Source organism: Entelurus aequoreus, linkage group LG14 (assembly GCF_033978785.1).
Source record: "Entelurus aequoreus isolate RoL-2023_Sb linkage group LG14, RoL_Eaeq_v1.1, whole genome shotgun sequence".
Classification (NCBI taxonomy): domain Eukaryota; kingdom Metazoa; phylum Chordata; class Actinopteri; order Syngnathiformes; family Syngnathidae; genus Entelurus; species Entelurus aequoreus.
In genome coordinates this window covers 20,690,600-20,703,112 of record NC_084744.1, presented here as the reverse complement: position 1 = coordinate 20,703,112, position 12,513 = coordinate 20,690,600, and the positions used below count along the sequence as shown (strand labels likewise).

Genomic DNA, 12,513 nt, shown 5'->3' with positions numbered 1-12,513 from the left:
TAGTTTAACGTGGGGATACTGGTGCACAGACAGTCACCACACGATCCTTGACAGAATCGGGTCAGGGTCCAGCGGCATGGAGTCCAAGACGACTGGGGACCCTTTTCTGCTGCAGCCTTCTTCCGCCATCGCAGCCGTTGTGGTAGTTCTTACATCTACCATCTTCCGTCTGCTCCGCCGTTGTGGTCTTCACCGTATCCCTGGCTAGGGGGCAGTCAGGCACTAGGCCTTTGCCAAGAGCCACCTGGGGTAACAGTAGTAAAGGGGTTAACCTCCTAGTGCCCCAAGACCCCATAGAGGAGCCTCTACTACCGGATGCACTTTAACGTCATGCCCATATACTCGTATGTTGAAGCACAGTACAACCCATCAAGCGGTGCGGCTTCATAGCTTACCAAAGTCGTACTAAAACATTTTGATAGATTTTTGAGCACCGTGTGTAATGTTTTATATTTTCAATGGAACATATAAAATGTTGGTGTTGTTTACTTGAGTCATAATGCCGTCATATTGCAGTCTACACATATCTCTTATGTTTGACTGCCATCTACTGGTCACACTTATCATTACACCATGTACCAAATAAAATAGCTTCGAGGTCAGTAAGCACAACCAAACTTATTCCATATATTAGGCGTACCGGGTTATAAGGTGCACTGTCGAGTTTTGAGGGGAAAAAAAGGATTTTAAGTGCGCCTTATAGTCTGGAAACTACAGTATATAAAAAAAGAAACATAAAATAGAATAAAAAAAACAACACCTCAGCAAGGTGGCGTGGGACAAGTGAATGATAAAAGCACATGCTGCTGCAGAGTACAGTAAATCATACAGACAACGCAAGACAGCCGACATGTTTATTTCAACCCTTAAAACATTATTTACACAACTCCACCAATGCCGGATGACATGTAAAAACACAGAATATTCATATAAAAATGATCGGGTGTAAGTCAGAAATGTTGAAAATGATTCCCTCTTTGTGAGACTGTTTTTGCAAAATTGTTTTCATGCACAATCTTAGTTTTTGCTGTTTGGATAACGAAGAAGGCAGGACTACCATGCATGATCATCCATTAACTGATGGAGAACTGATTGATTCATGGGGCCTTAAAGCAATTGATACAAATTAGAATGCCATGAAAGCAGAGGAGTATCAAAATTATACATTTAAATGTCAATAAAGGAATTGTTGTCAAATGCCCGCCATATATACTGAACACTGTTTTATAGTAAGTGTGATTTTAATCGACATGTTCTCCACATTACACATAAATGCGGCAAGACTGAGTAGCAGCCCCTGTCATGTTTTGCAGCTTAATAAATGACAACACGCAACACGAACGCCCTCAGTTACCATTAAGCCGTTTTAAAGGGACCACAGCAAGTGTAAGGCAACGGAAAGAACACACATTTAGATGTCAGTATTTTCTGCTACAGTATAGGGAAAACATTTTTTTGACTCTTATAATAAAGCCTCGAAGGCAGTGTTTCCTACAAGAACAATCACACATAGAGCATGTACAGGCGTCACGTATATAATACAGCGTACATATAGGAACTGACTAATGTGATATTATGGTAGAAAAGACAAACAGCAGCTGGCTTGCTCTAAATCAGGGGTGTCCAAACATTTTCCACTGAGGGCCGCACATTGAAAAATCAAAGCTAGCGGGGGCCATTTTGATATTTTTTATTTTAAAAACCAATACGATATATGTATAAAAAATATACATTCAGGCTTCCACTCAGGCTTGATCCCGGGGACCCCAAAGGGTTTTGGTCCAAAAAATATAAAAAATGTGTCATTATTCAGTATTATTATTTGTGTTATTATTCAAGTTTTTAAATATCTAGATCAACATTAGGTCTATCTGTCAATATAACATTTTTTAAATATTTAAATTGTATGCTCTTTTTGTCAAAGAAAACCCTTTTTTTTAATGAAAAAAACACAAAATATGCAATATTTTCACCCAGTAAAATTTTTAAGTGGGATATTTGAGACTATATAATAATTGGATCCTTAAAAAGGTCAATAACTCATAACACCATTGATTTTAATTCATTATTATTTTTTGAGCAATGACACTTAAAAACTAATCACACTAAAATTGGAGGGGATCCAAAAGGGTCCTACTCATTAAAGTGTTAAAAAATAAATTATCTTTTTTTTTTTTTTTTACTGTTTACTTTTAACACAATAATCTCGAGATCAACTTCAGATCTATCTGTCAATTATAAGTTTTATTGTTGTTTATGTTTTTTGTTTGTTCGTTTTAGGCCCTTCTTTAAAAAAAACAGCTTTTTTTTTTACATGGCAAACACAAAATATTCAACATTTTCCCCAAAAATATCTCTAATTATTTAATGTGTTGTAATTGGAGCCTTGAATAGGTCAATAATTCATAATGACATTGATTTTGATTCATTATTATGTTTTAAAGAAAGAAACAGCCTACATGGCAGCTTTGTGTGATTAGAGTAAACATTGCTACATTTTCTTGCTACATTCACCTGTTTGCTCTTTAAATACCACTTTTAATGTTTTATATTTTTTTCAATCGTATTTTTAAAATGTGCTGTGGGGCCGTTAAAAAATGTCCCCCGGGCCGTACTTTGGACACCCCTGCTCTAAATAAAGAGGCACACTTTGAAGACGTCTGTTAGAGTTCCAAACCATCCTCGAGAACAATATTGGTGCACTCACAAAGCTATCTTGGAGCATATTGTTTATGTTGTTGTTGTGGGTATTCTGTTGTGTGCACTTGTGTTGTGCAGAAATAATGCATCAAACACTTAAAAAAAAAACATAACACTACCTCCAAAGTGGTCACGTTTTCCTGTCGAACAAACATTGGATGGGCTGTAAAAGATTAACTATTTTGCTTTTTCTAGGGATTTTTGCGATGCCACTACAAAAAGGTATAGGTCAAAGAGAATAAGTGTGACGATAACCATAGAACAGGAAACGGACCATACTGTAAGGACATTTGGAGGGATTTTTTTATGAATTGTGACTCTAATTTGCACAATCGATTGATGTATTTTTTTTTTTTAACTGTCCTGTCCACTCAGGCAAATCGTATTGTTGATGTTGCTTTGTTGGGTCTACTCCTGTCTCTGGCTATGCTTTCCCCACCACAGCAGACAATGGCGTAAAACACCGCAGAGGCCACCACAGTGTATATGTTTGTTTTTTTGTCGTGCAGACTGCTTTGCACGACACTAAAATATGCAGGTGCACCAATATTGCTGTGGCTATTAGTGTCTGTTTGTTAGCAATTTTAGAGACATTCAGTGTGTCTACAGGTGGGACAAGCCAGGCTGGGACAGAAAAAGGCACTCTAACGGACAAACCACCTCATCACAACTAGACTCACGGACGTCACAATATGTCAAATATGTCAGGAGGGCTTTCATCACCTCATGCAAAAGATAATACAAAATGTATTGAAACAACTGAAAAAATTAGTTGCAGTAAATTAACCATCAGTTTATAAAATTTCCTATAATGCAACTATATGGACAAAAAGTATTGGGACACTGGGTTACTGTCGAAAGGCACAATCTACAAGTTTTAACAGTTTGACAGTCCTACAAGACTTGTACCTTTTGATACACCTTGGCACCAATCAAGGCATAAAATGTTAAAATATTTTCGTTTCACAGGGTTTCCCAAATGTACTGGTCAAAAGCCCAAAAATATTTTGTATGATTATTTTCCATCTCCAATAACATTGCTGTCAGCCATTTTATCGGTGGTCAAAAAGGCCACTTGTTGTGTCATCTTGACCCTTGAATGTGGCAAAACATGACATATATACTATAGTAGGGGTAGTTAAAAAAAAAAAGAACATTCAAATCGCAATTTTTATTTAATTTGATTCTAAATCAATAAAAAATGTTTAAGAATCGATTTAAAAAAAAAGAAAAAACTATGTTTTTTGTTGTTACATATTTTAAGTAAATTTTTTGGATACAAACATTTAACAGCTATTATTGATATGTTTTACTGTTGCTTTTGTACATTTTTAGTATTGTATTTAATAAGTATTGTATTTGTATGTATTCTCAATTGCTTTGTAAATTGTTATCCTAAGTATTGTAAAACTGGGATTAGATTAGAATTGGTGTTGCTCTATTTTCTCCTATTAAATTGATCAAAATTCAGTGATTTTTTTTTTGTAATACAATTTTAAAAATACATTTTTAAAGAGGTGTTTTAAGACGAACACTGTGTGTATGTCAGCAAGCAAGAGTAACTTTTGTAACCGGTAACCTTATTTAAAAAGGTTTTATTATAATGTGCCGTATTTTCCGGACTACAAATCACACAAGAATATAAGGTGCGTCCACTAAATTTTCAAAGAAAAACTTTTTTTTTTCATATATTAGTTGCACCAGACTATAAACCGCAGATGTATACTGGTACATTGTAAATTGAGATGTTTATTTAGAAAGATTTTGTAAATATTTATTTACATACCTTAATTGTTTCCAAAGAATGCCTTTAACAAGGCAGTGAAACGGCTGATCAAACAAAACTGATGACTATATTCATCCTTAATGAGATGAATAAGATTTTCTCCTTTTTGATTAAACTTCAATATTTTTATCAGAATGTGTAAACACTTTGAGTTTGAACAGTTTCTTATAGTGGATCCTTTTAGTACATTGTTTGATTTCTTTGCTTAATCCATTCCACAATTATCTGTTAGCGAAGAAAAATCCATAGATTAGCCGCAGGGTTCAAAGCTTGGAAAAGCTCCTCTCAGCCCCAAAACCCAGACTCTTATTGTTTACTTTTTCACGATATGAAGTACAAATCTATTCATTTTGTCTTCAATTGTAACCGAAGTTATTTTATCAGTTTGCCGCTGCACTCGCTTTTTCATATCTTTCTAATCCTAATCTAGTGCTCTTTGCCAGAATGCAGGTAGTGTCAGCAGCACCCTGTTGTCTGTTCACTAGCTACTTGTGGTACTGGGCTCAGTTGTTTGAAAATCAAGGCTTTACAGATGCCACTTAACCTGTGCATTGTAGCAGTGTGCTTTGCATGTTTTTGTTTTGGTTTCAGAAAAAATGAACTCCAATTCCTAAACCAATAATACACATGTCATCTTTGTGTCGTCACAAAGTGATAGTATATTATTTGTTTATGTTTCTTGTAGAATCATTGGAGTTGGTTAAAGAGAATGTAGTGGCTGCTTTGAAATAGTTCAACCCTGTCGCACAGATAGAATTGTAGAATCGGCATAAAAAAGACATCAGTTTTATAAAAAAACAAAAAAAGTTCACAAGAAATTCCTACAAATGGGCGGGAGGCAAAGATCTACCATTATATCATTTCTTTTTATAAAGTTTCAGTATACTATTAATTTAACTATAAAGTCTGGCCAATTGTAACACAATTTGCACGTTTTGTTGCTCATACTGTGTTAATGAATACACGCACACACACACACACACACACATACAGCCCCACATTCGGGCCTCACAGTAACGTAGTTCCACAGTGCAGATGGAGCCTAGAACAGTGAGATCGTCACTTTGCTTGAATGTGCTTGGTCAAGGTCCTGTCACATGACCGTGGCCGCTCTAAGAAGAGTTCAGTAGGTTGCTAAGGACTGCAACAAAAAAAAACACAAGATGTATTATTTATTGTATGAGTATTAAATGGACATGCTTTGTGTTTGTCGTACCCTGGGGATCTGATTGAACCTCCCCTGCGTCAGCTTTGCGTGCAGCCTCTGGATCCTCCTCTAAAGAAGCGGACAATGTGTCACATTACATTTCACGCAACGCTATGAGCTGTTTTTTTTATTAGGGAGCACTCAAGTAGAGTATTTGCATATTCATTAATACATGCAAGGTGTAATCTTGGATCATAGCCTTACAATTACAGAGGGGAAACCAAATGTACTGTGTAGGAGGGGAAATAGTACAAACCCCGTTTCCATATGAGTTGGGAAATTGTGTTAGATGTAAATATAAACGGTATACAATTATTTGCAAATCATTTTCAACCCATATTCAGTTGAATATGCTACAAAGACAACATATTTGATGTTCAAACTGATAAACCTTTTTTTTTTTGCAAATAATCATTAACTTCAGAATTTGATGCCAGCAACACGTGACAAAGAAGTTGGGAAAGGTGGCAATAAAGACTGATAAAGTTGAGGAATGCTCATCAAACACTTATTTGGAACATCCCACAGGTGAACAGGTAAATTGGGAACAGGTGGGTGCCATGATTGGGTATAAAAGTAGATTCCAAGAAATGCTCAGTCATTCACAAACAAGGATGGAGCAGTTGGTCGCTACATCTGTAAGTGCAAGTTAAAACTCTACTATGCAAAGCAAAAAACATTTATCAACAACACCCAGAAACAACGCCGGCTTCGCTGGGCCTGAGCTCATTTAAGATGGACTGATGCAAAATGTAAAAATGTTCTGTGGTCTGACGAGTCCACATTTCAAATTGTTTTTGGAAACTGTGAACGTCGTGTCCTCCGGACCAAAGAGGAAAAGAACCATCCGGATTGTTACAGGCGCAAAGTTGAAAAGCCAGCATCTGTGATGGTATGGGGGTGTATTAGTGCCCAAGACATGGGTAACTTACACATCTGTGAAGGCGCCATTAATGCTGAAAGGTAAATACAGGTTTTGGAGCAACATATGTTGCCATCCAAGCAACGTTACCATGGACGCCCCTGCTTATTTCAGCAAGACAATGCCAAGCCATGTGTTACATCAACGTGGCTTCATAGTAAAAGAGTGTGGGTATTGGACTGGCCTGCCTGTAGTCCAGACCTGTCTCCCATTGAAAATGTGTGGCGCATTATGAAGCCTAAAATACCACAACGGAGACCCCCGGACTGTTGAACAACTTAAGCTGTTCATCAAGCAAGAATGGGAAAGAATTCCACCTGAGAAGCTTAAAAAATGTGTCTCCTCAGTTCCCAAACGTTTACTGAGTGTTGTTAAAAGGAAAGGCCATGTAACACAGTGGTGAACATGCCCTTTCCCAACTACTTTGGCATGTGTTGCAGCCATGAAATTCTAAATTAATTATTATTTGCAAAAAAAAAAATAAAGTTTATGAGTTTGAACATCAAATATCTTGTCTTTGTAGTGCATTCAACTGAATATGGGTTGAAAAGGATTTGCAAATCATTCTATTCCGTTTATATTTATATCTAACACAATTTCCCAACTCATATGGAAACGGGGTTTGTAGAATAGTGGCCATCCAGGTAAAAAAAATTCTTATATTATAATTTTTGTATTGTTTAGAAAATATAATTAATTCACAGTATTTAAAAAAACATAATATAGTATTTAATTATTATTGAAAATATACTACTGGTAAAGAACAAAACAAATAATGGCAATCGTAGCAGTAGTCTTAATTAGTTAATATTTATTTTACTATGAAAAAAGTATTAAAATAATTAGATAACAATATAGCATATCATAGAAGGTAGCCAAAATTTAACTAAACAAACAAATTTACCTTCCAGGCGTTTATAGGCAGATTGTGTTTATGAAAATATATATCATATTGTTGAATATATTGTAATATACATTAATAATATAATAGTAAATTAAAAAACAAATCATAAACATCTCAATTTGAAAATAAATATATTTTTGTTATTTATTTCAGTTTTCCAAATTAATATTTACGATAAAAAAAGGTTAAAAAAAAATCACATTGGGAAATAATAAAAAGGAATAATAGAACGTAATGATTTTTAAATGTAGACAATTGTATATAACTTTTAACATTTAAAAATATATTTTGATGTTTTTATGTATTAGTCATCATTATACATATACACATATATTGTTTCAAGCTGAAGTAATAATAGAAACGTAAATAATTCACAAAACATATATTGTAATATTTCAAAAATATTTACTAAATGTAGAAGAATATATACTACTTCTAGTATAAAAAAAGAAATTAAAAAAATATTTTGATGTATACAGTATATATATAGTCAAAGAATACATGTATTGTTTCAATGTATAACATTTAAGAATTGCAACAGTTGACGCACCTGCTACTTCCACATATCTTTTAAAGAGTGCCTATTTGTCGACTATATCCTCAGTGTTCCAAACTGTAGCAATTATTTCCCTCTAAGTATGTGTATACATAATGGACAGGGTTTATATTTATGACTGCATCACAATCATGTCTCAGAGAATAAAACGCCTAATAATTAGTGCGCAGCCTTTACATGAGACTAAAGTAATGGGCTGATGGAGCGCAACAAGGCTGCATGTACTGCAGGGGGAGCAAATATTTGACTTGCATGTTGCACCCACATTGTGCCACTGTCTGAATTGACTGTAAATATCAACAGTGCTGAATGAGCAGTTTTAAGACGCAATGGTTGTGTGTGTATTGACAACTCATATAGCTGACTTTGCTGATATACAGCTGACACATGCAGTCGTGTTCTATATGAGGACATTCTATTTGTCCTGCTCAATTAAAACCAGGGGACATTTAACACAGATAAATTTGTATCATCTGAATATATTCCACTCTTTTCTTGTGTGAAAAAGATATGATTAAAATAGGATTTCCTGATTCCACCCCACAGGACAACGTCACAGTAAGTTGAATAAGAAAAAAAAGACCGTGATTTACCCTGTATTGTCCTGAAGCACAGTTTCTTCTTCTGATAGGTATAATATCCAGTGGCTGCTCCCACAACGGCCACGCCCATTGCACACAGGATTGCTGCCACGGTGCCTGAGTTGGTTTCTAAAATCAAAACAAACAACAAAACAAAGCAAACTATTACTTTTGCAGCTTCTTCTTACAGTTTTTTCCAATTACACTACATTTTACATGTTCACACATTAAACAAAAGTCTAGACACAGTAAACAAAACCACTGTGCAGATTTGCCCAATATTAGGCATAGACTCTGCTTCACATTTTTTGCGAAATATTACACACAATGCTTTACACACACCTTCCCATCTTGCACACATAACGATTGTGATACACACATTTTCACACTTTACACACACACTAGGATTGTGATACACATATCTTTACACCTTACACAGAGATAAGGATTGTGAAGTTACTTCCTGGTCAATCCAAAGGGCTGGCTTGCCAACGACCACACAATTGAACACATTAGATAAACACATCCACCAGGCGTAAAGACAAAAATAAATAAATTGAAAATACAGCTTTCAAGTGGGTGCTACAGCTATACTGTTTTTTATTTGTCTCAGATTGTAATTTGTACTGCATATCAATGTTGACTACTGTGATATGTTACTTTACCTGACTGTGGTAAAAATACATATTTGAAGTTTGCAGCATCATTGTTGAGCAGTTCTTGAAAAGATTACAGGATATTTTTACTTTCTGTTTTATGTCCTTACGTATAGGCCCACTTCAAAGTAAACAATGATGATTGCTATGGAATAGCCAATATAATTTGTCAAGTTACAGTAACCATTCATCACATATGCTAAAAAGGTCGGGCAAAATGCCCCAAACATGCGATTTTTTATAGTAAAATATGGGTTTTTACAAATGTGTTTTGTATTTATCACTGTTCTGAGTAACTCACTCCAATAGTGTCTTATCATTTGAAGTCTGTGTGAGTGAGATGACAATAAAACTGCATTTTTACAAATGTTGCTTTATTTTGATGTATGGGCATATGTTTTGACCGAAGTGTGTCATTTTGCAAATAATCTAGGAATTAAGAAAATTGAATGTTGTGTTTGGAAAAGTGTGTAAATCCTTTTGAAAAATGACACACAGTTAGTAAAATTGTGTGTACGGTAAGCAAATGGAAAAAACGATATTATCAAGAAGATAGGGTAAGGGTCATTTTTAAATAAAAACTGTCCATTTCAACACTTTTAGATGTTTTAAATCAGCCCCAGTGTTAAAGTATATTTGTGTCATTGGTCAAGTATATTGCATATAGACCACCATGTAGGAAGATATGTATTCATATTAGGACAGTCAAAGTTAGCGTGTGAACACAAGCGATTAATCACAAAAAACAGGACTTGAGATAAAACTGTTATCAAGTTTTGATCAAAGTAAACGACATGCATTCAAGTAAAACATGTTCTGACAAGAAAATTGCATTTGTGTCAAAATATTCAAGTCTTTCTTTCTTATACCATCAACAAACGTACTGCAATAATCGTGTGCAGTCCAAATTCTAGAGTGTGATTAATTGGATTTAAAAAATATATATATTGTTGGACAGCACTAATAAGTTTTTTTTACGTTAATACAGTATCCATCCATCCATCCATTTTCTACCGCTTGTCCCTTTTGGGGTCGCGGGGGGTGCTGGAGCCTATCTCAGCTGCATTCGGGCGGAAGGCGGTGTACACCCTGGACAAGTCGCCACCTCATCGTACAGTATGTAAAGTAAAAAAGTATGGTGGAACTGCCGAAAGGGCGGTTTCATCGAAACAATATTTTCCATGCCATGAAAGTTGAGCGAAACTTGGCGTTCATGGTTGCATATCTTAACTCCACAACTAGTTTTTTCTCTGGCTTATTTGATAAACTACTATACCACGATTCATTCCAGCAATTCATTTAGCCTTTGTCAACTATACTGTAGCACAACATTTTTCTTCTAATGCACAGCATATCTTGACCTAGATTGTATTGGTTTTTTGCATCATTAATTGTATGCATTAAGAAGGTCATGTAATATGACAATTACTGAAAGACAATTTGACCACAAATGCTCTCCTAGCCTCTCCCTGCTCTGTTACCGATAAGAATAATGGCTAATTTCTCCCGTGGTGCACAGTGTCAGTGCTGGGCTAGTAATTTAACGTACAAGGATCTACTCTCGGTCGGAATTGTGCCAGGAACCTGTGCAATATTACAAAACCCAAAACCAGTGAAGTTGGCACGTTGTGTAATTCCTAAATGAAAACAGAATACAATGATTTGCAAATCCTTTTCAACTTATATTCAATTGAATAGACTGCAAAGACAAGATATTTAATGTTCGAACTGAGAAACATAATTTTTTTTTTTCAAATAATCATTAACGTAGAATTTAATGGCAGCAACACATTGCAAAAAAGTTGGCACACAGGCATTTTTACCACTGTGTTACATGGCCTTGGGCACTAATACACCTCCATACCATCACAGATGCTGGCTTTTGCGCCTATAACAATCCAGATGGTTCTTTTCCTCTTTGGTCCGGAGGACACAACGTCCACAGTTTCCAAAAACAATTTGAAATGTGGACTTGTCAGACCACAGAACACTTTTCCACTTTGCATCAGTCCATCTTAGATGAGCTCTGGCCACGCGAAGCCGGCGGCGTTTCTGGGTGTTGTTGATAAATGGCTTTCGCTTTGCATAGTGGAGTTTTAACTTGCACTTACAGATGTAGCGACCAACTGTAGTTACTATCATCGCTTACGTGCAGTGATTTCTCCAGATTCTCTGAACCTTTTGATTATATTACGCACCGTAGATGGTGAAATCCCTAAATTCCTTGCAATAGCTCATTGAGAAATGTTGTTCTTAAACTGTTCGACAATTTACTCACACATTTGTTCACAAAGTGGTGACCTCGCCCTATCCTTGTTTGTGAATGACTGAGCATTTCATGGAAGCTGCTTTTATACCCAATCATGGCACCCACCTGTTCCCAATTAGCCTGTTAACCTGTGGGATGTTCCAAATAAGTGTTTGATAAGCATTCCTCAACTTTCTCAGTCTTTTTTGCCACTTGTTCCAGCTTTTTTGAAACATGTTGCAGGCATCGAATTCCAAATGAGCTACTGTTTGCAAAAAATAACAACGTTTTCCAGTTCGAACACTAAAGGCCTACTGAAAGCCACTACTACCGACCACGCAGTCTGATAGTTTATATATCAATGAGGAAATCTTAACATTGCAACACATGCCAATACGGCCGGGTTAACTTATAAAGTGCAATTTTAAATTTCCCGCTAAACTTCCGGTTTGAAACGCCTCTGAGGATGACGTATGCGCGTGACGTCAATCATTGAAACGGAAGTATTCGGACACCATTGAAGCCAATACGAAATAGCTCTGTTTTCATGTCATTATTCCACAGTATTCTGGACATCTGTGTTGGTGAATCTGTTGCAATTTGTTCATTGCATTATGGAGAAAGAAGCTGAGCAAGCAAAGAAGAAAGTTGTCGGTGCGAAGTGTCTATTTTGCGAGGGAAGTCAGCAGCAACACGTACACAGCCGGCGCTTCTTTGTTTACATTCCCGAAAGATGCAGTCAAGATCGAAGAACTCGGACAACAGAGACTCTTACCAGGAGGACTTTGATTTGGATACACAGTTGCGATACCGTGAGTACACAGGTGCGCTTCCAAACATTTGATCGCTTGCTATAACTAGCTCGAGCTAGTAGCTAGGAGCTAGGAGCTAGCATTAGGATTAATTTGTGGCATATTAAATATAAGCCTGGTTGTGTTGTGGCTAATAGAGTA

General features: G+C 36.1%; 1 protein-coding gene across 2 annotated transcripts in view; it reads right to left on the bottom strand.

Moving 5' to 3' along the window:
• Nucleotides 1–822: 822 nt before the first annotated feature.
• Nucleotides 823–12,513, bottom strand: part of si:ch211-39i22.1 (germ cell nuclear acidic protein) — a 56,226-nt gene continuing 44,535 nt past the window's right edge. For both annotated transcript variants that reach the window (XM_062069192.1, XM_062069191.1), the window contains 3 exons: nucleotides 8,669–8,785; nucleotides 5,703–5,762; nucleotides 823–5,627 (listed from right to left, as the gene is read on the bottom strand). In XM_062069192.1, the coding sequence (XP_061925176.1) occupies nucleotides 5,599–5,627; nucleotides 5,703–5,762; nucleotides 8,669–8,785 (206 nt within the window). In that variant the 3' untranslated portion in view covers nucleotides 823–5,598. The remainder of the gene's footprint in view (nucleotides 5,628–5,702; nucleotides 5,763–8,668; nucleotides 8,786–12,513) is intronic.